Source organism: Lates calcarifer, linkage group LG12 (genome assembly GCF_001640805.2).
Source record: "Lates calcarifer isolate ASB-BC8 linkage group LG12, TLL_Latcal_v3, whole genome shotgun sequence".
Lineage (NCBI taxonomy): Eukaryota > Metazoa > Chordata > Actinopteri > Centropomidae > Lates > Lates calcarifer.
In genome coordinates this window covers 4,194,152-4,218,323 of record NC_066844.1, presented here as the reverse complement: position 1 = coordinate 4,218,323, position 24,172 = coordinate 4,194,152, and the positions used below count along the sequence as shown (strand labels likewise).

Sequence of the window (24,172 nt, the reverse complement as noted above, 5' to 3'; positions counted from 1 at the left end):
CACCTGACTGTGACTGATTAGACCATTTGTCTCTACTTTGCAGGTCTATTTTCTTTCTCTGATTAATTATTGTGAATCAAACACATGTCACAGATCAATTAATCACCTGCAGAGCTGAATCAGGTGCAGCGGTTAGCACTGTCGCCTCACAAGAAGAAGGTTCTGCTTTTCTGCCTTGTTTGGGTGTTCTCTGTTGGTTGCCTGAACTAAACATGCTGTTTAGTTCGGGCAACTTGAAACTGTCTGTATGAGTCAGCCCTGTGATTTACGGGCGACCTGTCCAGGGTGTATCCCGCCTCTCACCCACCATCAGCTGGGACAGACTCCAGCCGCCCACAAACCCTCCAAAGGATAAGTGGATACTGTGCAGCTAATGGATGGATGAGCTCAATCAGATGTTATTTAAATTTAAAAAACAACCTACTCGCTCATTAAATACACGGCTTTTGCTGTGCTCTGCTTGTTTTTACTGAAGCTTAATGAGCATAAAGCTGCTGTTCATTTCAGGCGAGGTGGAGCGAGTCACTATGAAACGCTGTGTAAAGACCCGAACATGACTCACGTGTTGACCACCGGGGGCAGCAAACACACCTTCAGCGGCTACTTTACTGCAAAAGAAGAAGAAAAAAAAACTGGTGCATCTGATTAATAAAATAAGACTGAAGAAAACACACAGCAGTGTGGGACAGGTAATACTAACTCATGATCCAATGTTGTGTTCTCTATTGCATGAATTCACACGTACTGAATGAAATATATTCACATCTAGTAGGTGCATGCTTCATTTCCTCTGAATCCCTTGCATGTGGAACAGAGCTGCAATGATTTGTCAATCGGTTTTGACGACCGTAACAAAATCAATTGGCAGCTATTTTGATGATGCCAAACATTTGCTGGTTCCAGCTTCTGAAATGTGAGGATTTGTGTTTATTGCTTTGACAGTAAATGAAATGTCTGCTGATCACACAAAAGAAGCAATTTAAAGATACTGTGGGCTCTGGTGAAATTGCGAAAGGCAATTTTCATATTTTACAGACTAACTAAATTGAGAAAATAATCAATAATGAAATAACAGTTAGTTGAAGAAATTATTAGTTAGTTGAATGCAATGTACTCAGCAAGGGAAGCATGGACTCTGCCAGTAGCAAAGAAAAGTACTATACGGGGAGGTAATTACAACGTGCAAATAATAGTGCATATTGAATGGCTGCAATCCACAAGTAAAGGGATGAATTATGTGCCATTTTGTGACAAGTACAAAAACAAGACCTTTGTTTTTGACAGCAAGAACTTGTTTTTCACCGTGATAAAAATACAGGCCACGAACAGTGTCAAAAACATTGTCAGTTTCCAGTATTTAACATTTACAGCGGTGTACCACTGGAAGGCTTTTATTTTGACTTTATCACTGAGGTCAGCAGCTGACTGCTGGTTCAGTAGAATCTCAGTTCTATTTTTCATTTGGACATTTTTCAGCACTTGTTGTCTGCTCGACTTGTAAACATTTCAGGGGAGAGATGAAAGGGACGAAAACCTACAAGTGAGCTGCTTACGTGAGGCGCTGCAGGCATCAGACGTGTCCTGAAAACCTTTGAAAACCTCAAACCTCCAACATGTCATCAAGGTAAGAAATGCCTCTAACTACGCTGTTTCTGTTGCACTAAATACACACTCACACTGGATCCACATCACACAGGCTCCAACAATCACAACCACTCACAGCGCAGCACAGCATAGTGGAAATTCGACGTCTAACAGTCTGATCTTCAAGTCACGATCCAAGGCATGAGCCCCCGGAGGGAGGCTGGAGCGCGCACACACACGCCGCGCGCGCACACACACACACACACACACACACACACACACACACACAATGCATAAACAGTGTTTCCCATGAGCAATGAATTCTAAAGTTAGCAGTGAACTGTAAACATCAGGCCACATCTGGTCTGTTCTGGAATCAGTGAAATCACCCTGATGATCCATGAGCTCTAATGTTAGACTACATTTGACACACACACACACACACACACACACACAGACACAGACAGACAGACAGACACACACACACACACACACAGTCACATATTCAGGACATATATCTAATGATGCTGACTACTTTGAATCGTTGATAGCATGACAGCATGCAAATTGGAAATTCATTTTTTATGTTTATCACTAAATTTTAATCAATCAAATAATCAAATGATGCCAAATGTCAAACAGTAACTTATTCTCATCACAACTCTGTATGAGGGAATAAATGTGGGATTTAAGCAGAAATCTGTATTTGAGATGATACAGAGGAAGAATGATCTTTGTAAACTCTTATTTTATTTAACAAACACACTCCACGTTTGATCATATTTAGACAATGAAGCCTAGAGTCTGACTTTGCACAACAGTATATCCTACATTTCCTAAAATGCTAAAATATTACTGTGACTGTTTACTGGATGGACCACAAGGTTTGTTTTTATTTAAGAAACTAATCCTCAAATATTTCCACCATTTGTAAGTTTAATAATCTAAAATAGACTGAGCTGTGATGATAAACCACACTCTCCACTAACGTTACAGACACTCACTGCATTAACATTCATGTTGCACTGATTCAGTGATCTGCATGCTTGGTCTATAATATGAGGTGTCTGTATTCTGAGGACTGAGCATGTGATTTAGTGTTTTGCTCTTTGTATACAAAGACATATTTCCTTCTAGAGCTTCTTCCCTGAGGGTGTGACCCTGCTGAACTCCACACCACATTACTGCACCGTCACAGTAGTTTTATATGTGCACTGCTTGTTCTTACACAGGCCGAAGCTCTCACGTTATTCAGATGACTATTATTTAAACTGTAAATACAACCAACTGTACATATTTGTGTGTACAATCATCATATACTCTGTCCACTTGTGTAACATATTTGATTATATTACGTATATAATAATCTGTACTGGTTAGATGTTAACTGCATGTCATTGCTTTTGTGCCTGTACTCTGCATAAAGACTAATACGTTTAAGCTCATCTAAAACTTTTATGTTTAAAGAAACAGACAAAAAATACAATGATGAATAACAATACTTTCCCTGTAACCCTGGCTCAGATGTATGTGGTCAGACAGAGGTGGGTGGTGAGGCATTCAGTGAACAGCTGGTGTTTGGTAAACCCTCTATACAGTGGTCTGCTCTCTGTCATTGAATCTATATGTGTCTCCTGGTACACAGACAACAGGTGTGTTTCCAGCAGGCAGCGTCCTCTGTGCAGTGCGATGCAGAGGGCTGGGAATAGGCTGGTGGAGGGCAAAGTCAAGGACAACTCCCCCTCCTCTCCCTCCTCCTCCTGCTTCCTTCATCTCTCTCCCCAAATCCCTTCACCTCCCAGCGCCCCCTTCTCATCTCCTCCTCTACATCAGCAGTCCCCTCTTCTAGGACTGGGCAATACAGAATATTTTGGCCAAATACCTCAGTATTGATAGATTGTTTATTATTGGTGATTTCGTAACAATGTTTACACACAGGAAATCTCTTAATACTGTGGATTATAAATGAGAGAAACTGGTAATTTTGTGTCCTGGAAGAGCTAAAGTACAGAGGAGCCAGAGGATTTGTTCCCTTAGAAAATACCTGAGCTCCCTTGAAAACAACAAAAAGTTAAATGATTTACAGCCAACCATTACATTACAGCAAGGGTTTATCATTTTTGATCATATTCTGGCAAAGTGCCTCAGTTAAGCATATGCCAAAATAGCTATTAGCAGCTCCTGTTTGTAGTGTTCCCATGGATGTACAGACAAATATCACTGGATTATTACAATGATGAATAAAACTTAAAAACCTGATGATTCTCAGGCAAGTTTTAAAGTTGTACGGAACGTCTTTTTCTGTGGTTTTAAGCAGATTTAAGGAATCGAAAGTGTGAATCACACTGCAGTGTGTATGATTTTTTTATGCTAATTGCAGCAATCAGGTTGCTAAAGTAATTGCCTCCTTGAGCAGTGTGTCACAGCCTCTGCTGCTGCGACTCCTGTCCATGTTGATAAGCAGAACAAATCAATGGACCAAACCGCAAGAACTAACTTCCCATTGTTTTCAGGACACCAGGGTGCACCTGTGCCTTTCACCTCACGTAGTATCTCAGCCTCACGTCTCTCCTTCAGCTCTCACAGTCTGAACACCTCTGCATTATATTAATCATTCTAACACTGCAGCGTTTTGTTTATGAAGTTGTTTTGTAACCTATGTATCGATGTATAATTGCTAATTAATCTTCTAGTTGTTTTGTGCACCTGTGCGATATTATTGTGTGTGGATCTGATGTTGACAGAAAGATACTGTGATGGACATCTCCTGCAGTGCAGAGACAGCTGCTGACTTTAGTTCACTCACATCATTTCTGCTTTGCATCAAAGCTGAGTTTCCCACCGTCTGTCTCTCAGCTGTGCGACTGAAGGAGGTGTCACAGGAGCAAGTCCATGGCCAAAACAGACAAACAACCCGATCTCTAAGCGCTCCCACTGTGCACTTCTGCAAGGTGTGGTGAATGACCTGAGCAGCCAGCCAATCAGCTTAGAGGATCTGTGTGAGCATATCTTACATCATCAGCCATCAGTGAGACAAAGCTGTGGGCTCACTACAGCTCTATGACACCAACAGACTGATTAAGCTGCTATTTCTGACTGACTGATCATGTGTGAGAGGGAAGCCTGCTGTCCTTCATGTCAGACATAGAGCCAATTAAGGACTTCCAGGAATATCTAAGAGTGTAAGTGCATAGTTTGACAGTGGGCTGTGTCTGTGTTGACTTCATAAGGATGGCAAGAGCATCAGTACACTGCTGGGTGTGAAGTTGCAGTGGTGGTTAGGAGGCAGTTACTGCTAATTACCAGAAGGGACACTGTCTGTCCTCAATAATAACCACACACAATTTGTTATTTACAAAATGTTGCACTGATAAACAGATGGGTTAGTACATATGACTTAGCATGAGGATTATCAGTGGAAATTGGTGTTTCAGTGAGAAGGACTCCAAGAGGAAAACCATTTCTCACAGAGCTACAAGATTTAACTTTGCCATGAAAATGGTCAGATGAAACCAAAATAAATTTGCTTGGATCAGATGGAGTCCAGCATGTTTGGTGTGAACCTGTCCTGGACCACCACAGTGATAGTACGGTGACAACTGTGAAACATGGAGGTGGGAGTGCAAAAGGTGTAAAGGACATTACATTTAGAGAACAGACTGTGAATGTTTCCAAATACTGAACAAGAAGATGGCTGCCAGCCTCAAGAGGAATTTTCCAACATGACAATGACCCCAAACATATCAGAAGAGTTTGGCTGAGTGTGTTCCCTGACAAGAATCTACCAGAACACCTGTGGAGTATTAAAAGTGGAAAGTAGAGCAACAAAACCCCTCCAGCACGGGGACACTGCAAGTGGTACTGACAGAATCAAAGTGAGGAATAGTTTTTCCTGAACCAATTCTTGGACTCTAAGGTTCAAAAGTACCAAAGACCATGAGAGGAAACAAGAGACATGCCTAAACTGTCCACGTCACTAAGACATCTCTGGTTCTGATGAACACAAATAACCAAAACAAAGAGCTCTCTCCACTACATATTATTTTTCAATGAATAAATTAATTGTTTAGTCAATAAAATACTTTGAACTAGTAAGAAACCTCATAAAGCCTAAAGCGATGGTGTCAAACTTCTCACTGAGTCTGACCACAGGACCCAAAAAATGTAAAAAGGTACAGCAGAGAAAACCAGTAAATGTTCACAGGTGAGAGTTGACTGAATGTGCTTACACTCAAGAAAGACACCTGTTCCACCTGCATTAAAATCATCTGAGGTAATCAGATTATAATCTGTGAAAGGTCAGCTGCATCAACGTATACATGTTGCAAACTTACTCAACACGCAGCAGCGGTCACGGACGCATCAATACATCAACGAAAGCAGAACTGGAGCAGATCTCTGTACCTCACACTGGGAACTCTGGGTAGTGACAAACAGTTATGTTAGTGCGTCCATATATACTGTATGTAGGCAGGATTAAGAGTGGTGAGGTCATCTTCCTGCGCCAAAACCAGAAAAATGATGACATGAAAAATGGCCACAAAAATAGATGTATGTGGCTGTAAAGGTTGTTATCGTAGTCATTGTCATCGTACAGAAATAACAACATATTGCTTCAGTTGACGTGACAAACATGAACTGCTCCCACAGTTAAACCACCTCCACAGTTTCTGTGTTGACTGAAAATGACGCTGGAGGAATTAATACATATGTACAGTCACATTAGTCTGACCTCCCGCTTCCAGAAAGAAAAACAGCTGAAAGATGATGAACACCATGACTGAATACCGACTGAAGACAGCAGCTCTGTCTGATTATCAGGGAAGTTTCATCTGTCCTGACTGAGGAAGAGTCAATGCATGTTATATCACTGCATGACAACAACTAGCAGATTTACATCAGAGGGGTCAGTGTCTATCGCCAGGAGGTAGTCGCTCCTCATCAGTGAAGTTGGCAGGATTAAAACAATCCATAAGAGGTGAAAGAACCACACTTGGCTGCTGTGTACATGGATGGTCTGATGGAAACTAATCACTGTATGTGTCACAAGTGAAAAACTTCTGTTCTCCACTGTAGGATTGTTCTAGGGAGTGATGGTAGGATAGAGTGTGAAATTGACAATGACTCATTAATCCTAGGCGATTAGCTCTAGTTGTAGTCACATCAGATAAACATCTTAAATTAGCTACTTTCATTGTATCACATATACATAGCAGTTACCGAGTGAAATTGAATACAAACAATACACTTCCAATACATGAGCAGAATCGATATTGAGTTTTATTTTGATGTTCAGTATTTAACTGTTAATGTTACTTTACTGTCACTGAAAGTACATTGTATATATATTGTGTATACACCTTTTTACTTCATTCACAACCTCCTCTTCAACCTCCATTCACACGACTCACATGATGTCAGGGTGGGGCAACAACCCACCACCGAGTCACACCTGAGCTCATGTGACCCTAACGACTTGTGTAATGACAGAGTGGGTTAACGACTCCCAGAACCACCTCCTACAGGTTAAATGCCTGGGACCGGTACCTTTTTTGCTTTTATATCCTAAGCAATTGACTGATTGATTGAGAAATAATCTTCACATTAATCAATACTGAAAATAACCATTATTTGCAGCCCTGTGTCACTGCTTTGTTTCCATTTTCAGTTCTGTGGTGGCTTTGTTCTAAATCTGAAAATCTTACTCTGGTGCTAAATCCCAAAATTCAACACAGAACCAAGGTCAAGGACCAAGATGTCATTATCATCATCACCTTCATCATCTCCCTCATCATGATGTCTTGACTCAGCAGCTTGTGTATATGTTATTGCTGAGTGGTTGCATTAGTGAAGCGTAGCATAACCAGGCTAAATGATGCTAAATAAGGGCTGGGTACTGCTGACGCACTGTTATCCTGGGAATTACACCAACACCAAGTTTCAAGGTGGGTCCAGGCAACGTTCGAGGAAAGGAGAGAGCCATGCTTAAGTGCAATAGGAAAAAAAGGAGGAGGCGATGAAGGAAAGGAGGACAGAGGGAAGGAAAGAAGGAAGCAAAAAGAAGGTGAAAATAAAATGCAAAGGAACTGAAAAGTAGTTCATCATTTCCCAGAGCTCAAAGTGATGTCTTTTCTTGATCAACACACAGTCAGAACCACAAAGATAGTCAGTTAACTGTGATGTAATACATTCAATCTAAAAGTATTCAATCTTCACATTTAGGAATTTAAAACCATCAAATTTAGGGTATTTGTGTTTGAAAATTGGTGACTGGTTAATTTTCTGTTGATTGACTTATTGAAGCTCTGAAAAGGAGATAACTAAGAAACAAGCAGAGGGGGAAAGAAAATGGCAATTAAACAAAGTATGAGTTAATAACAGACACGTGGATGCAGGGAAGGAGTGAAGGAGGAAATCTTTGAGGAGAGATCCAGCTCTTTTTTCTGTATCATGCAGCCCTGTGGGAGACAAACCCCGAACACATCTGTCAGTCTCAAAAATCACAAACTACGACTGGGAAAAACACAAAAACACACACACAGCTGCTGCCAGCGTCCCCCTGATGGAACTCAACAGCTGCTGAGTGACACACGACACGCGACACACACACACACACACAAACACACACACACACACACACACACACACACACCACACGCACACGCACACACAGGAGAACAATTCGTCCTCTCAACAATCGTCTGGGTGAAACAACAACTCACATAAGTCAAAACAACCACCCAAAGACCACACATGTCTACCACCTGGGCTCCTTTCTCACCACAAAAACCAATGAGTCTGGAGTTACCACGGCAACCACAACTCACAACATGTCAGTCAGCTGATGAGGCTTTCACGTCAATGGGCAAATTCCACTTCAAACATCTCATTTTGTCCCACAGGCAGTCCGAAGCATCAAGATGTTGACTTTACAATGATATAAAACATCAATTCTGCACGCTGAGAAGCTGGAACCAGGAAATGTTTGGCACCGCTTGGAAAAATGACTGAAATTCACACTTGATTATCACAACAGTTGAGCTCTACTCAGTATAATGTATGAGCTACACTCGATTTTGCGGGGCCAAGTAAAGTGGCCACTACAGTATATTAAAAAAACGCTAGGGGAAATTAAAAATGTATGCAAAAATCAATGCTGAGGTTTTAATAGGTTAACAGGCTAAAGCATTTGTGGAAGAAGACTCATTACATGAGGAAGCAGAGTCTCTGCTTCTGATGTAGAGAAACTGCAGAAACATCTGTGTGACTGTGTGTATGTGAATACATTATTCGGGGCTAATTTTCAACATGCAGTCAGTCTTCCTTTTTTATCTTGCAGCTGATTACTGCCTGTCATTGCTTCACCGTAGGAATATTTTTCATTTATGTGATTCTGTCTTCTGATTTCCTCTGTAAAGACTTTCCATTCATCAAGTCACCTCATGTTCCTCACGGCTGCACTGGTGGAATATCAACAGTCTACACTGAGAGAACCTATCAAAGATTTCACTTAATTTTATTCATTTATAACAGAAAGTTGTATTAATTACTGTTACTGATAATCAATTACTGTTTGCACTGTCTGTCAACTTACAAATCCTTCTTCTTGGGACTGATCCAGGGTTAAATGATCTACACTGACCCATTCATACCAAAAGTCACATTCAAGATTTTCCCCTGCTTTTCACAGAATAGAGTAAGCAGAAACAGGAGCTCCAGATGTTGGCTGGTTTCCTGGAAAAGGTTGAATTATCAAATTATAGACTAAACGGCAAAATTATACGTCAGTGAGCTGACAGGAGTTTGTCACATCATTTTTTTATTTATAGTTTGGCGACTTATACGCTGATTTCATAGAGACAGGCACCAAGACCGGCTGAGGTTTGTTTACATTCCGTAAAAGAGAATGAAGCAGCCCCGGAGGAAAGGTTGGAGAGTTTGGAGGAATCCATTTATTATCTCCACTTTGTTACAGTGACAAAGGGAATGAGTTAAGATGACAAAAGTGACCCCAGACTCAATACTGGCACCAATACTGACCTTGTTAAAACACTTAAAATACTATATCAGGACACTGTCATTATAAAACTGTGACAGTGCGTCTGGCATGTGAGCAGGCCCAAAAAGTATGAGAGTATCCTATTCCGTTCCACACTGTGAGGTGTACAGATTTTTAATTTTTAAAAAAAGAAAAAGAAAGGAAAATGAGTAAATATGACACAGTAAAGTAAACATATTAGATATGCAGACATTTCAGACTATTATCCCTCAAATTTGGTATCAAAGTGTTGTGACAAAGATATTCTCTAAGGCAAGATATTTACTGCTGAACAATACAGTTTATCATCAGAGACAACAGTGACAGTAAATATAAGATGACAGCAAGTGCTGAACAAAACCTCAGAGGAAATTGACAACAGAAACACTCAGCCCCAAGAATGCAGCCTATAAAAACATTTACGCACTGAAATTTGTGTTTTCATTGGGACTGCAGTTAAGCATTATTTTTTAATATTGAATAATCTGATGGTACTTTCTCAATTTATCTATTAGCCACAAGATATAAAACAGAAATTCAGAAAACCAACACATGATCTGCTGTAACTATAAGTAATGTCATCTTTGATTGAGATATGACTTAAACAATGCATTGATTATGAAAATAATTGCAGATTCTGATTATCAACTTATTGACTTGTTGCAGCTCCAATTTGCATAAATGAATATTTGGATGTATTTGATGTTGGCTGATGATGTCAGGCACTGGTATTGAATTCAGCAACAGGAGACAACAAGTGGAATCTTAGCATTGCCACTCATCGTAAACAATCACCACCACACTCTCACCAGTACAGCTGATGAATCAGAGTGACTCCCTTCATATTCTTATCAAGCTTTTCTTCTCAGTGATCGACCGCATATCTATTGACAGCTCTGACACATGGGTACAATGGTGTCAGTAACTTTCCACACAAGAAACAAATGCAGTTACACAACAAGAGCTGCTAACATCTACCTCTTACGTTGTGATTATATCTTATAATTCAGGTAGCAATAAACGACACATCTCCTTTCTCATTACCTTAATCTATAAGCTTGTCATTGCCATTAAGTAGGATAATAAGTAATACTGATACATCCGTTGATTTTTATATATCTCAGTAAAGACCGATGCTATGACAATGCATCAGAGGCAAAAACTGGGGCTCAATTCTTGTGTAATAATTCTGTACCTACCATTCTGATTACTGTCCTAAGCAAACTATATCCTACAGAAATTTCTACTCATTATAAGCCCAAACTTTAAAGTATGGAGACCTGGACACATGCACTTGACATGGACTGGTGTTGAGAGAAACCAGGCACACACAGAGAGGAAGTGACCTTTTTCCTTTCTCTTCAAATGTTGACAACACTGTTATACAGGCACTATCAATCTCAGGTGAAACGAGCGAAGTGGTGAGGATGTCAGAGGAAATACTGCTTGTTTTCAGCAGGGATATTTAACAATGCATAGAGGCCAAAACACACCTCACATCCTCCATAAATCCACCGGTCGCTCCCACTATGACAGATATCAATCTGCAAAACTGGAGAGGTGGCTCTCTGATGAATGGCAGTGTGTTTATTTACTAATATTATGACCATCGTGGAGCAGCATGATAAGGCAGTCCTGCATCAGCACTATGACAACAAATAGACTAGAGTAGCAGCGTGGTCATCATCACACCCAGTGCAGCTGAAGCTACCTTCTCAGACCTGGTCAAAGCCACCAAACCTCCGCTGTCAACATGTCGTTCTGTAATAACAAGCTAATTGCTAATGATAACCTGCCACGGCTCATTACAGCAGGCAGTTCATCTGACCTTAATTATGTTTACACCGAGCTAGCTTCAAGCTAATTAAACTTTTAGGGACCCACCTCTTAATATCGAAAACAATACCACCCCGTGCTCCGGTGTTGACCGCTTAGGCAGCGCTGCTGTTATGTGTTAGTCGTGTTACTATGTGACTAGCTGACACATTAAACGTTTGTAGACACTTAGGTACCATGTTGGTTAGCGTTAGCTGTCAGACTGGCCAGCTTCTTGACCTTAGCTTGACAACACGCTAGCTGGCTAAGTCTTCTCCACTCATCTTAAATTAGCTTAGAATTAAAATAAAACTTCACATTGTTTAATGTCATCTCGCTTTAAATCCCCCCCCTCTTCTTTTACTGCGGCTCCGTGTCCCGGACACTGGTGGAAAAACACTGGCGTTAGTTCGACTCAATTCGCCGTTAAAGTAGCCGTGAATGCTAACGCGAGCTAACTGGGCTAACATCACGGTTTGACGTTACGCAGTGTCTCCGGTTAGAGGCACCGACCTGTCACAGTAACAACATACCTTCAGGATCACCGGGTTGGACGCCGATATGACTTCGCGGAGGTCACGGTGGATGTGCTTCAGATACCAGAGAGGTTCATGGATGTCGTTCCCCGGTGTCCAAACTCATTAACGGCGGAAAAAAACATCCCGGAGGCTAACGTCATTACAGTGTAGCTAACGCTGCCTGTTTGGCTATTACGCTTCATTTGCAGGACTGTGACCCTCTGGCGCCACCTAGAGTCTGCAGCTCCTCCACTTCCTCCACCTGCTGTGGGACCCTGTAGTCCAGGTCTCACGCTTCTATACTGGATTCACTCGTCTCTGACAACAGTCAAACCAAATACTTGGGTGGGGACTCACTTATACAGATAATTGCACATTCATTTGCTGTTATAATAGACTTGTATCATTACTTTTTCTCTGTTTTGAAGCTGACATTTTACTTTATTTGTATTTATTTTACTTTTTAAAATAAATGTAAATCTTAAACAAAAACGTGTGGTGATGTAAAAAGAAAATAAATTAGTAAGTAGCAATTGCTAACTACCTCATGATGATTACCCGTTTCGGTTTTTATAAAAAATAATACACAGCGATTACACAATAATTGCATCTACTGTGACATTATTTCATGTTACTAAAGGCAATAATATTAATGTGCCACTAATTAACTGGGACCTAGGCAATTGCTTTTTTGTATTAACAGTTGCCATCAGGTTTACGTGGGTGAAATCTGTGTCTTTGCAATTACAAGCAATTTGTATCATGTGATGATGTGATTTAGGAAAGGACTCTCTTTGCCAAAACTTAATTCACTCTAGACCCCACATAATGATGTGATGAGCTTTTTTAAAAATGACTTTAAAAATGTATTCACGTATTGTATTGGATTATCCAAAGCATATAATAATACTATATCATTAAACCATATCCTCATGTTCCTACCGCCCTGTTTAATTTTCCATAGTAAATTTGTTTTTTTGTCATATAGATGGTTGCCTTAAATGCTTTTTTAAAAAGCTCGTACATTGTGGCGATGTATAATGTGTAAATGTGAATGTTAGTTAGGCTGAATAACTCTATATATAAATTGAAAATTGCTGCCTCCATTTCAATGAAGATATATATAGCGGCGATCGTTTAGTAACTATAAGTAGTAGGAATAACGAGTAGTAAAATAAGTAAACGTTGTATTTTCTTATATCGTTATATTTTGGCTCGTTGGTTCAGTCGATTTAAATAAATTCCCAGTGACTACAAATGCGACACCGTCAACGTAAGCATTCAAATGAATACCTTTGATTGGCTGTTAATTTTGCATGGGGAAGAATTAACCAATCGGTGAAGCCGTTCTTGGTCGTTTCAGCAACCAACATACACAATTTAACATCCAGGAACTGGCATGTCTCTGGCAGTCCGTTCGCTGCAGTGTTGGACAAACCCGACTTTTATTAAATGACAAATCCTTTTCTAATCGCCTGTTTCTGTATTTATAAGGTTGACGGAGAACCTGCCGCCGCTTCGGCAGATATTTTCTGTCGGCATGAATCTCGGGTGAGTCTGTTTTTGTCAAATTAATAATAGCGTGCTAAGCTAACACATTGACCGAGTGTGTCGCAGTGAGATACAAAGGGATTATTTTATTGTTTGCAACCAAACTATGAACAAACAACAAATGCTTTCTTTACAACACGCAACATGACTGGTCATACATGAACGGAGCATGTAATAAAAACGACGTGTTGTAATTACAAAGTAGTTTTTGGTGTTCGTTGTAAACCGTCGACTAGAAATGAAGGCGAAACATGAGTAAAATGGAAACATGAATGTAACTGGAGCTCCTGCAAACAATAAAGAAATCTACAAAGTTCAAAATTGCATGGCGTTGAGACTGCTAGGGTTTGTTTCATCGACGTGTTGAAGTAAAAAGTGAAATACAAAGACAGACCCCTTCAGTGACTGAAGGTATGTCTCTAATGAGTTTCAGGCTTGAGCTAGACATCATGCTAACTTCATTAAACGATTATTTACACCAGTCAGAGCCAATTCATGTGAACCATGCCAAGCCACAGAGCAGAATAATGAATTTAAATCTGTGATGTTGTTAAATATAGTCTGTGGACAAATTTTATTGCATTGTAATGCTGTGTAATGTCATTGACACCAACACAAATGGGTAGTGGCTTCACCTTGATGAGCCCTCATGAAACCTGGAATATGTGAAGTGTGTTTTTACCTGCAGTTTTGAAATTAGCATTGTATATCTCCAGCTCTATCTAATGCCCAGGATATAATGTGAACCTAAAATAATGTGCCATAAATAAAGGTGGTTTGCCTGTTGAAAGAATCCTCAGAGAACTGAATAACCCTCCACACACCTAAATGTGAAACAGGTGTATCAAAGGAATGAAACAATCTGAATGAAAATGACAGCACTCCTGCATGCTGTTTTGCTTACTTCTGGAATATTTATTCATTTATAATGTTTATGAAATGTAATGAATTGATAAATATTCCAGTTGCTGAGAGAGTGAAAGCTGTGACTCTCCAGTTACAGGAACATGTCTCACCACTGGATGCACTATTAACTCAGACCTTTCTGTTCAGTTTAGCTCATCTTTGAGGATCAAGAAGAAAATCATTGTGCAGCAAGGAAGCATTAAAGCATAAACATGATAAAAACACAATAGGATGATTGAAAACTTTAAAAGTTCCTCAATGTTCAGTTTGATTTGTACTTCTGTGTCATTCTGGTTCTGCTGTTAACTTTATTTTTCTTGTTTTTTGAACAGAGATGGCCTGCTGTTTGAACTTGAGAATGGGAAACCTAGGTTAATTTTGCTCAGTCATGGTGAGACATTTCACCTTTTATAACTTGTTGTTTTCCAGGCAACATTGACTCACCCTAGTTGCTATTCTTATTAAGCCTTTCACATGCAGCTATTGTGAAAATAGCTTTCCTAAATTAATGACTATTAGTTTTAAGTTAATTTTCATAACATTAACCCCAAACATCTACACTTGTCATTAAAATGTTTTTACAGTTGAAAAAAAAAACCACTTAAATTGTTGGCATGCATGTTCAAACTTAAGTTTTCAGCACTGCTTTATTTTAGACCTACTGTGGTATTAGTGAAAATGAACCTATGTGTATTGAGGTACAGCATTCAAGGCTGTTCACTGCACTTCTTTTCCTCCACTGCAGGTGTTGACAAAAATCCAGCAAAGGTAGGAATCATCCTCACAGCTTGGCAATTACAATTTTACATTTACTTTGAATGTCTCTTTGTTACATTGCTGCAAAACTGCTGAGATAACTGCATCATGAAGCTCCAAGACCAAACATAAATATTTGTCCACATTTTTTTGGTGTGCTGTAACTTCTAAACTACATGTTATAGTTTTGTTTGACCTGATGTAATTTAATGTACACCCAGCAGCTGTCCTTCAAGCCCAGAGCGGCAAACATCCTGAGCTCCAGGCAGCCCTCCTGTGTGGAGGAGTTGCGGGGAGAGGAGCGCCCAGCCCGACAGCAGGCAGGGAGACACAGAGAGGCCAGGAACAAGGCAGGAGGAGCAGCTGCCTCCCTCAACACCACTACCACTGGAGGGAGGAGCACCACTTTGATATCCTCCAGGACACATGAGCAGCACAATGGAGGCGGCAACAAAGCTGTGGCCAAGGTAAGTCTCATCCTGCATCCCATTTCTTTGCTTTAGTCTTGATCTGTCGTCCTCTGACTGTGTGTGTCTGCGCTGAAGGTGAAGTCAGCCAAACACAAACACAGCTCCACTGTTGGATCCTTGAGAGCCAATGAGAAAACAGGACAACCCCAGAGCAGTGGGACACGAGCCGGTGGAAAGCTAGGACTAAAGGACACGCTGGCCAGTGGGGACTCAGGACTGAAGGACAACATGGTGGTCCTGACCACTGAGCAGCTGCAGCGAATCCTCAACACGGTCCAGACCTCCAGCAATGTTCAGCACCCACCAGAAGACCACAGGACGCAGGGTAGGGATGGCAGTATTAACACTGATAGTGGCAACTTCATAGCAGCACAGAGGGAACTAGACGTTACAAACCAAGACAAAAATCCATGATCAGTTTTCCTTCTCAGTACATTGTAAAACTTCATTTTTTTCTCTGTTACAAAATCAAACAGGCTCAAAAGCTGGCACCTCCACGAATGAAGGAGGGGGAGGAGAGATGAAGGAGGAAGACAGAGGAGGAGGAGGGGAAGAGAACAAGAAGGGAGACAGAGGTGGAGGAGTAACTGATACAACTGGAACCTCTCAGGATAAAGACAACAGGTGAGGGGCCCACACCTATTGGCAAATGAAGGATGAAGACGACATTTAAATATTTAGCCGACACAGCAAATGTTCAGGGCTCTAGAAATGCAAGCTCCACAGGAACGCCTTCATACCTGCTTATTGAAGGGCAGTACATAAATTCCTACAGGTACAGGTGAGGATCTTCAGTTAATGTTCACATCAAACATCAGAATAAGGAAAAATGCCATGTCAGTTTCTTTGGCTTTGGTATGGTTGTACTGTGCCAGACAATGCCAAAAACAAAAAACATCCAGTGAGCAGCAGTTCTGAAAAACTGGAAAAATGTAGCTTGGCCTGATGAATCTTGATTTCTGCTGAGGCATGCAGGTGGTAGGATCAGCATGAATCCATGTACTCAGCCTGCCTTGTGTCAACAATGCAGGCAATGATTTGAGTTGTGCTGATGTGTTACTGTTGTTGTCCAGGTCGTCTGGATGTTTGTTCAGCTGGCTGGAGGAGCGACAGGCCGACAGCAGATTGGCCATTGGCGCCAAGAAGGCTCAGTGGAGGAGGGAACTTGGTACACACGTACACACACACACACAAGCATTTTAAAACTTGAGTAATCTGTATTTGTATTGGTTATAGTCACAAATCCGCAGAGAATACTCACCAACTCTGCAGCTCTAAGGAGTGTTTTAGCCCCTATTTAGCTCCTAGTTTTGGTTTTATTGGTTTTATTTACTATATTTATTAAAGTAGATCTGACTAATGAAAAGAGTTTTTGCATATGTGTGTTTATCAGATGAGCAGGTGGCTCTGAAACAGCAGCAGCAGCAGCATTCAGCTCCTGGCAAACTCCAGGTACAACTCATTTTTCATCTTCATCATAGGAGTTTCTCTTTGTTGGTTGTTTTCTTCACTGTGGGAACAATATGACTGCAGCCAACAACAGAAAACCTCTGACAGCGGAGCTGGTAGCTTTGTCTCCATCTAACAGTTACAGCTAATTTAAAAATAAAACACAAGGAGAAAAAAATAAAAAACGAAATTTGAATTTGAAGTGTTCCACTGAATTTAGTTGGATTGCGTTGAGTAATATAATGTACTTCCACTACTGAAACAATAATAATGAAGTAAACCACAAAACATGCTTCTTCTCAGAAAATATTTCAAAAACTGAGTGTATGTGTTTGTGTAGATATTTCAGGCTGAGGAGGACAGAGAGAGTGTGTTATCAGTCCAGAGCTCCATCAGCCACAGAGAGCAGCCTGCGGCCATCAGATCCAGCCTCAAACTTGGGGTAAATCTGAATCAGAAAAAAAAAAATCAGAAATCAGAAGCACATTCATACAGTAACTTTTCTTGAACCAAAGAATTCTGCAATTAAATAATTTTGCTCCTGAATTTATTGTTGTTGTCTCTGTAGGAGGTCACACCAATGGAGGAAATGTTGAGCACTGAGAGGAAAGAGGAGCAGAGGAGACGCTGGCTGGAGGAGCTGGACCGACAGAGAGAGGAGACAAGTGAACGCAGGAGACGAGAGAAACTGCTACAGAACCAGGTCCAGTAGAGACAGAGTAGAAACTAGACAAACGCAGTGAAGACAGGGTAGAAACCAACTGGGTACAGTGGATACACAGTAGAAACCAGACAGATACAGTGGTGACAGAGTAGAAACCAGACAGGAAAGATATTGTGAGTCATTACCGATGACTCTCTGATGTTGAACCATGCTGATCTGGTTTTCCTGTGAGTTTTATTGTGGCAGTCTCTCTGCAGACTGAAGACCATGAGCTCTGGGCCACACACTTTGACTCCCTGCAGAGGAGGCCTCCTGTCCTCACCACAGCTCCATCAGCTCCATCAGCTCCACCTCTGGCCCCATCCAGTGGATCTGAGCGGGGGGAGTGGGAGCCCTCGTCCAGCCTGTCCTTAGTCTGGGAGGCCACGAGCAGCTGTGGAGCAGAGAGTGTCGTGGGGGCCAGCGTGGATACGACCTGTGGATACCCGAGCAGAGCCAGGTAGGAGGGAGGGGAAATAATTTACTGACTTTTTTTTTTACTGACTCATTGACTTATTTACTTACTCCCTTACTTACTGACTTACTTACTTAATTTACAGACTGACTTACTGACTTGCTTATTAACATTTAATGACTCATAGACTGGCTATTTACTGACTTGTGTATTTACTGACTGACTTACTGACTTCATAGCCAAGCCTTGAGGATTACCTGTGACTTACAATACAATTTGTCCCACCTCAGGTGTCTTTGTGGCTCTGATGTTCCCATTATTAATCCTGCCTACAGAGCTTGGATTGACTCAGCTGATCCTCTAGAGCACGTCACCAGACAAACTGTACTTGAGTTGACAAACAAATCAAAGACGTACATGAGTAAATGTTAATATTCTTTGTTTTGCTTTGTTTTGTGCAGCTATCTGAGGACCATGACCGCTCTGCTGGACCCCGTCCAGATAGAGGAGAGGGAAAGAAGGAGGCTCAAGCAGCTAGAGCAGCAGGTAAGAAGAGGAGAGGGGTGAGAAACACAGTGAAGGAAGAGGAGAACACTTTTACAATTTTAACACTTAACTTTTCTAAATATGTTACTATCTCCCGCATCACCCCCTTCCCAGCGAGCTATCGAAGCCCAGGTGGAAGAGCGCCGGCAGCAGAGGGAGCGAGAGGAGGCGAGGAGGAGAGAGGAGGAGGAGGAGGAAGAGAGGAGGGTGGCGCTGGAGAGAGAGATGCTGCAGAAACAGTATGAGCTGGACACACTGAGGGAGAGGCAGAAGGTCAGGAGCAACACACACACATACACTCTGTTCATTCTTAAGTTATTTTCTACTATTTCTGATGACATTTTTTGTCACTGCAACATTTGACTGTGTGTGTGTGTGTGTGTGTGTGTGTGTGTGTGTGTTTGACCTCCAGGCGCAGCCAAGCCATCAGGCAGAGGAGCCAAAGACAGGCCCCGATGATGGAGGATTGCAGGAGACACAGGAGCCCAGCGTTAACTCCAGTGAGTGCGCAGTAATCATTCCTCTTCTCTGTACTGGTTGTGAAGCGACCCTGATAGTATGATTTTATAAGTGACTGCCAGTTGAACATTTTATTAGTCTCCGTTGCAAAATTCTGGGTTGGAAGTTGGAAACTTTTCATGGGAATTAGCAGGAATAAACTGGAACTTTGCAAAGTTGCAGGTTAGCTTATAACAGGGAACTTAAAGGTAGTTGTAGCTTTTATTTAACATTTTGAATGGGACTTTTTTGACAAGGGATCATAAGGATTATGTTTATTTTATTCAACATTCATGTTTTTTTTGCTGTTCAATGAAAGAATCGATTAAAGTTCTACTTACAAATTAATCAAAGACAAAAATGTAATTTTTAAAATCTGTATTAGTTTGCATGCATGCCTGCTTATGACAAAATATTTATGTTTGTATATGATAGTTTGTATAAATTTTAATGTGTGTGTTAAGCAGTTACCAAACAGGGGGAGCACTTGGAGGATGAGGCCAACAGTTCAGTCTCCCCGTACAGAGATACCGCTGTACAGACAGGTACCTGAACTACTACTATTAAACTACTGCTGCTGTAAAAATTAGTAGTTCTGCTTCATCAGTGTACAAGGAACACATGTAGTTCTATTTAAACTACTGAGTGGATTACTTTCTCTTTCTTCTGTATAGAGGTGCCTCCCTCTCTCCCGCCCGGAGCAGACAGAGTTCAGACCCCCTGTCTGTCTGCTGCTGCTCCTCCAAACTGCAGGAGCCGAGCAGTGAGAACGGGCAAGGAGAACATCTGTCTGCCAGGAGGAAGAGGAGGAGGAGGAGGAGATGATCCATATGAAGCATTTGCGAGGACTGAGAGGAGCAGGAAAGACAAGAGGAGGCCGGAGTGGAACACACAGAGGTAGAAACGCATGTCTCAGTTATTCTTTGTTTTTAGTGGCAGTTGGCAAAGCAACTTGCAGGAATGTAATTGTCTCTGTTAATTAGTTTCTGTTGAGTAGATTCTACATATATATTACACGATGGCTTCTCATGATAATTTTCTATTACTATTACTTAATTCTGTATCATTCCTCCAGGCCAAGCCGTCGTTACGTTCCGGCCTCGGAGCGTTACCCCGCCGCTCTGCAGAGGAACAGACAGGAGAGTCGACTGAAGAGGCAGGCCGAGCTCCTCGCCCTGCAGGAGAGGACTTGTCTGTCCAAGACTGACCCTCCTCCTCAGCACCAGGATCCTCGTCTCTGCTCCAACCCGGCACAGACCAGAACCAGTCCCAACAGAAAGGTAGGAGGGTTTCCCGACTGATTGGATTCTGTTGTTTCTTCTCCTTTGTAAACAAACAAAACCTCCCTGCTGCTGTGGTTGGATGTGTGTTACCGACTCTTACTGTTTCAGGTGGAGACAGCTTCCAGAGGACAGAACATCTCTGCAGCCGTCAGCAATGACAGGTGAGCGGCTTTCTTACTGAGAATCCCCTGACCACCACAGACAAACACTTTAGAACAGCCAGAACTGAAAAACAGTCAGCAAACATTTGAGAGAAGCGCTGAGGGTCAACTTCTTTAAGCACATTTTATTTATATTTACACAAGGATTAAATCTGCTTCTCTCATAGAAAATAAGGTGAAAGTTTAAAGCAAACTGTGTATCTGACGTGGTTTCATGTTGCTGTCTCCTCCAGGGGGCGCTCTCCTCCTGTCCCTGCTGTCAGACACAGGGTGCAGGGTCAGCAGGCCTCCCCCTCTCTTCCTCCCCCGGTCCTGGACTTCATTCCGTACGTCCGGACTGATGAAGTCTTCAACCTGGACCCGCTGGAGCCTGCAGACACCCCCCCACCTCACACAGGTCAGTCACTAAAAACTCTCTCCCTCTCCCTAGTGTCCTCCCCTCTCTACCTCTCTACCTCTCTCCCCCTCTCCCCCTCTTCCCCTCTTCCCTGTGCTCGCTTTCTCTCTCCACTGCTGTCTCTACCCCCCCACTGCTCTCCCCAGTGTTCTCGCTCTCTCCCTCTCACCTGTGCTTGCTTTCTCTCCCTACCTCTCTCTCCCTACTGTTCTCTCTTTCTCCCCTCTCTCTACTGCTCTCTCTACCCCTCTCTCCCTCTTGTTGTCTCCCCTGTGCTTGCTTTCTCTCTCTACCTCACTGGCCCTCTCTCTAGCTCTCTCTCTCCCTAGTATTTTCTCTATTCCTCTCTACTGCACTCTAGTGCTCTCTCTCTCTCCCCCTCTCTCTAGTGCTCACTCTCCTAGTGAGCTCTCTCTCTTCTCCCCCCTCACCTGTGCTTGCCTCTCGCAGTGATCTCCCTTTTCCTCTTCACTGCTCTCTATCTCTAGTGCTCTCCCTAGTGTTCTCTCTTTCTCCCCCCCTCATATGTGATCGCTTTCTCTCTCTAGCTCTCCCCTCCCTCTCTCTCCCCTCTCCCCCCCCATGCTCTTTCTCACTCTCTCTAACCAACTCACTGTGAAGCTCTTTTCCTACATCACCTGCTGTATGTAAATAAACTTCTCTTACTTTCTCCTCGTCAGACGCTCCTCCTCCTCCTCAGAGCTCGGCGTCTCCTCCCGCTCCCTCACATCGAGACCCCCTCCTCCACCCCGAGCTGCTTCGTAAAACACACACACACCGCCAGGAGGAGATCCTGAGAGGCCTGGCTCAGCTGCGACAGGTACAAACACAACAACAGTAGGTGTGAGGACACTCATTGACATAATGCATCCCTAGCTCCTCACCCCATCCTCCAGTTTGCATTTTACTTATAAAGACATGGTAAATAAGCTCAGGTTCTAAAATACCAGTTATCCTAAGTTTAGCTTTGGTTATTTGCAAGTAACTAAAGTTATAAATAACTACAACTCAGTAAAGATTTATTTTAGATCAGTTTAGTTTGGAGGGAGAAGTCAAAAATACAAGATTTTAGTTGTAGCAACTAATTAGCATTATTGTTGCTATGTTGTTTAAATAACAGCTGTAACATTTACTCTGATTTTGTGGTGAATGTGTGACGTCAGTGTTGTGTGACGCAGTTTTACTGTTAACAATTAACTGACTAGTGATTAAAGAAATTGCTTAAAATCTGCATCCCTGGTACAAAGTGATGTTTGTGTGTTCACAGGGTTTATTACAGAAGCAGAGGGAGCTGGAGACCGACCTGAACCCTTTACTGAAGCGGCACGACAACGAGCTACGGCCGCCTTCGGCTACACACCGCATGTGACCTCTGACCCCTGACAACTGCACTTCACAGTGGGCTACTCTGTGAGCCTCTGAGAAGAGGTGACACCACAGTATCTGAATCAGGCGTCGCAGAGAACATGTAACATCAAAGGAGGAAGTGAATTCAGAGGAGCTCGTTCAGTCGAGTGAACGTTAATGTGCCACAACACGGAGGAGTTTAGCTCATTAAAGTTCATGTTTAACTTGACTACCAACAAACAGACTGCAGCAGATTTTTGGGAGTTTTCAGATTAAAGTGAATTTAGCAAAGTCAAGACTGACTGAGCAACATTTTATGTGAAGATTGTAATTAAAAAATTGTTTCAAAGCACTTTTCCTAAGAATGACAATGTACCAGACAGGTATTGAGTTTTACCTTTTGGCAACAGAGGGTGCTCCACCACACTCCTTCTCTCTGGAGTCTCATTCCTGCAGAGAAGCAGAATCCGCTTATTTAAATCATGAATGAAAAAGGTGTTTTCCTGTTTCTTCAGCTTCCTGCTGGCCAAGGAGCTTTATGGTTCTGTGTTGTGGAGTTTTTTTCTGGTTCTATTGTATCAGTTTAATTTTATTTATTTCAAATGTAATAAATTGTGAAAAAAGAATTGAGGATCTTTTTAATTTCTTACAACTGTACAATCCCTGAATTCCTCCAGCTGACAAGTTACATTTGAAAACTCAACACTAGGGCTGCAAAGAAAATTAATTGGCAACTATTTCATTATTAATCAATGAATCATTTAAGTAAAATTGTCAAACTTTCTTCAGGTTGTGGAATTGTGGACTCATTTTTTCACAGACTAAATAATCAGGCTGAATAATTAATTAAAATATAACTGAAATCACATAATTTCAAAATCACAGCAGCTGCAATTTTGTTTGATAAAAGGTCAAACGTGTCACAACATCCCATTATAAATGCAGTATTGTGGTCACATCATCATCTTTTTTTTTAAATTTAAAGGTTCACACTAAAATAATGACTCATATCACAATATGTGAAAGAATATAATAATAATTGCAGTAGGTTTCTTGGCAGATCATTCAGCCCTACTAAATGATCAATTACTCAGGAAAATTAATCAGTAATGAAATTGTTGCTGCCCTGCTCAACACACTTTCAAAACTCAATAAGTGTATTGATATTAAAATAAATTTTGATTGACTAACTTTAGCAGAGATGATGGAGCATCTAGTTTATTAAACTATTCTGAATATATCAATGACACGTTTAATTAAGGAAACAATCCTCGTCTCATTCAGATTTAATCCCTCAGGCTGATACATTATTTGTACATTTTAAAGATGAAATGGGGACGTGGCAAAGATTCCTGTGTTTACAACAAGATTCTTCTAAACATATCTGACAAGGATTTGGAGACTAGTTAAATAACAACTTTAATGTTAATAATATTAACATTACACTCACCAAGTTGAAATCTGAGAACACAGTGAATTCACTGGAAAGACGTTTGACGAGTCGAACGTCTGATGTCAGCTGGAATAAACACTTCAGTCACCGGAGCTGAAACAATAAGTTGATCGATCAATAAATCATTCAACAGAAAATGAGTCAGCAGCTAGTTTGAGAATTGTTGAAGAAAGAAGCCAATAATTCTCAGGTTCTGACTCCTTAAATGTAAATATTTCCTGGTATTTTTACTCCTGTGCGATTATTTTCACCATTTTCTAACATTTCATAGATGAAAAAAAT

At 41.5% G+C, this 24,172-nt stretch overlaps 2 protein-coding genes and 1 long non-coding RNA gene across 7 annotated transcripts in view; 1 reads left to right on the top strand and 2 right to left on the bottom strand.

Annotated features, from left to right (window-relative positions):
- Positions 1-12,749, bottom strand: part of ip6k1 (inositol hexakisphosphate kinase 1) — a 31,287-nt gene extending 18,538 nt beyond the window's left edge. For 2 of the 3 annotated variants that reach the window (XM_051074570.1, XM_018663328.2), the window contains exon 1: positions 11,971-12,749. The gene's annotated coding sequence lies outside the window, so the exon portion shown is untranslated. Of the gene's footprint in view, positions 1-5,918; positions 6,004-11,970 lie in introns of all 3 variants that reach the window. The other variant, XM_018663329.2, reaches the window with a different exon arrangement.
- Positions 12,750-13,310: 561 nt separating this feature from the next.
- ccdc66 (coiled-coil domain containing 66) lies at positions 13,311-23,063 on the top strand. 3 transcript variants are annotated; one of them, XM_018663324.2, is made up of 21 exons: positions 13,311-13,506; positions 14,745-14,803; positions 15,158-15,180; positions 15,393-15,635; positions 15,714-15,963; positions 16,115-16,262; positions 16,712-16,806; positions 17,032-17,090; positions 17,428-17,529; positions 17,656-17,790; positions 18,009-18,250; positions 18,667-18,751; positions 18,866-19,024; positions 19,164-19,251; positions 19,714-19,794; positions 19,924-20,146; positions 20,325-20,529; positions 20,641-20,693; positions 20,927-21,090; positions 21,771-21,910; positions 22,358-23,063. In XM_018663324.2, exons 1-21 carry the CDS (start codon positions 13,496-13,498, stop codon positions 22,457-22,459), a joined length of 2,667 nt encoding a protein of 888 aa, XP_018518840.1. In that variant the 5' UTR covers positions 13,311-13,495; the 3' UTR covers positions 22,460-23,063. The 3 variants fall into 3 exon arrangements, with proteins under 3 accessions (XP_018518840.1, XP_018518838.1, XP_018518839.1); XM_018663322.2 differs by having other exon boundaries at positions 15,390-15,635; XM_018663323.2 differs by having other exon boundaries at positions 13,312-13,506; positions 15,390-15,635; positions 19,717-19,794.
- On the bottom strand, positions 20,799-22,934 carry LOC127143115 (uncharacterized). The gene is made up of 3 exons (XR_007814315.1): positions 22,835-22,934; positions 21,757-21,901; positions 20,799-21,063 (listed from the first exon to the last, which is right to left on the bottom strand). It is a non-coding gene; the product is annotated as an uncharacterized LOC127143115 (long non-coding RNA).
- Positions 23,064-24,172: the final 1,109 nt, after the last annotated feature.

Coding starts and splice junctions, on each gene's coding strand:
- ccdc66 (XM_018663322.2), top strand. Junction 21,091..21,770: donor CACCCCCCCACCTCACACAG/GTCAGTCACTAA, acceptor TCTCCTCGTCAG/ACGCTCCTCCTCCTCCTCAG. Junction 21,911..22,357: donor GCCTGGCTCAGCTGCGACAG/GTACAAACACAA, acceptor GTGTGTTCACAG/GGTTTATTACAGAAGCAGAG.